Source organism: Gavialis gangeticus, unplaced genomic scaffold, assembly GCF_001723915.1.
Source record: "Gavialis gangeticus isolate Ggan-Ray unplaced genomic scaffold, GavGan_comp1, whole genome shotgun sequence".
Classification (NCBI taxonomy): Eukaryota; Metazoa; Chordata; order Crocodylia; family Gavialidae; genus Gavialis; species Gavialis gangeticus.
Window position 1 is genome coordinate 36874493 of NW_017728994.1, and position 2194 is coordinate 36876686.

General features: G+C 39.1%; 1 protein-coding gene across 2 annotated transcripts in view; it reads right to left on the reverse strand.

Moving 5' to 3' along the window:
- Positions 1-1673, reverse strand: part of SLC16A12 (solute carrier family 16 member 12) — a 51134-nt gene extending 49461 nt beyond the window's left edge. For both annotated transcript variants that reach the window (XM_019502585.1, XM_019502584.1), the window contains exon 1: positions 1428-1673. In XM_019502585.1, coding sequence (XP_019358130.1) covers positions 1428-1537 — 110 coding nt within the window. In that variant the 5' untranslated portion in view covers positions 1538-1673. The remainder of the gene's footprint in view (positions 1-1427) is intronic.
- Between the last annotated feature and the right edge of the window lie 521 nt (positions 1674-2194).

Here is a 2194-nt window from a genome sequence, read left to right on the forward strand (position 1 = left end):
CCCTGCACAGGCAGGTAGCGTGCTACAGCACTGGGCAAGGGACAGCTATAGAGATGCTCTGCCTGGTTACCCAAGCATCTCTGTGGAGGACCAAGCCTCCAGTTGCCTCTGAACACAGTCTGGGACCATAGCCTTCCCCGCCTTTTTCCCCTGCATTTTTTTTTAACCCCTGGATATCCAGGGATCTAATTTTGCCTCCGCACTGCACATTCGCAGTGTGGGGAAAGTTTTTTCATTCCTGCATGTGCCTGTTGCATCATCTCAAAGGGCCTTGAGACGCTGCAAGACACACACGTGCGCTCATGTGGATGCACCCCATGAGGCTTGTTTGAATGAAAACATCAGTAATGATGCAGCTGCACAATGTAGCCCTCAAAGTTAGTTCAATAAACTAGTCCTTTTCCCAACGTCTTCTGACTATACCCATGTCAAATTCAACATACAATTCCATGGTTCCCTACACTGCTGATGGGTTCACAAGACGATATATAAATTGTGTTATGTCACTTTAAAAATCAAGGATGCACCAATCCCTCCAGTGCTTGATAAGAGATATGGGATAGTTTCAAGTTTCTTAAAGCAAGAAATACCCCTAATCTATCCCTAAAAAATGGACTGTCACCCAGTTTAAAGCTATATTTCAAAGGCATCAGTTAGATTATTTCTTTAACATAGACCAATGTATTTCACACAAAAACGCAAATTTATGGGAACAACACTCCTTCGTAAAACATCTCTTTTTTTAGTATGTAGGTAATATAACTATAGTAAATAAATAACACTGGACCAACACATACTTATTAATAGTCAAGCTTTTATGAGGCTTACCCCAAGATTTCTTCATCAAGTCTGGCAGCTTTATTTAAAAAGAAATACATAATTGAGGTAAGAAGTATTGTATTTATATCAAACTGCTTGTCAGACAAAACTTTTGTTTCTAATATCTCTCACATACTGCCTATCCCTAATATTTTTCAGATAGTTTAAAAATCCATGTTGACACAACCATACTCTTAGGTGTTTGCATTAAAAAAATCACACTAAGTCAGCAGTAGGATGCAGCTTCTCCCCAAGTATACACACTGTAGTCCCATTTGCTCTCCTTCTATTTTTGAGAACTACCTCAACAAATATTTTCTGCCTAGTTGGGATACCTAAAGTATATACAGAGAAGGGCCTCTTTAGGTCATAGCTCTCATGCAGGAGAGCACCAGAAATGCTCAAAGTAAGCAAATAGGACGCATGAGCCCAAAAGCCCAAAAGCCTGCAAATAATTAAAATGTTTCTGCAACTATCTAGTTGGTCTAATAAAAGATATCACCTCTATCACACTGACTGCTTTTGCTTTTAGACCATCACTTTTTTTTCTTAAAAAGAGAAATAGAAGTAACACTATAAAGAGAGAGTGAGGCAAGAAGCTAGTTTACCTTGTCACAGCCCTAGTGCAGATAGTAACCAGAAAGCAGCCAACAACAATCATCCATCCCCAGCCTCCGTCGGGAGGGGAGGAATGCAGAACCTTCCTTGGTGTGGCCATAGCTGTGGAAGTGATTCTTTTATTCCTTTTTCTTGAACCGCTGTAAGGGACTTATTCCAGCTGACATGCTGAGTATGCCTGGAATTTTACCTGGCACAAGGCTTACTTGCCATCTGAAAAAAACCCAAAAGAAACAGCAAGGAGAGAATCAGAATAAATCACACTTCATTTGTACTGGGAAACTATACTATCGAATCATAATGTATGGCTCTTGTTTTATTGTATACAATGTAGATTTATTTTTTATTTGAGTGACTGGAACATAAATTGCATATTGGTGGATGGGTAAGATTCAGCCCTTTTATACATAGGTGCAAATCATGAGTAATTTCCTTCACTTCAACTGACATTGTGCAGTCAAGGACAGAATTCAGTCCAGCATAAGACAGAAATCCTATAATTAATATTTTCAAGCAATTATATCCTAGTACACAATGTGACAAAACAGTGTTACACATGTGCAGCTCACCTCACATATATCACTGTGCCTCTCCTAACTTCAATGGAACTACACTAATTTACATTGGGGAAGGCACTGGCCTGATTTTTATTAAAGTTACAAATCAGTTTTCCTTATAATCAACTGTTTTCATTCACACAATTCACTAACAATGTCATCTTTGGACTGAAATTTTCACCTGCCCAAAAGGTGACTGT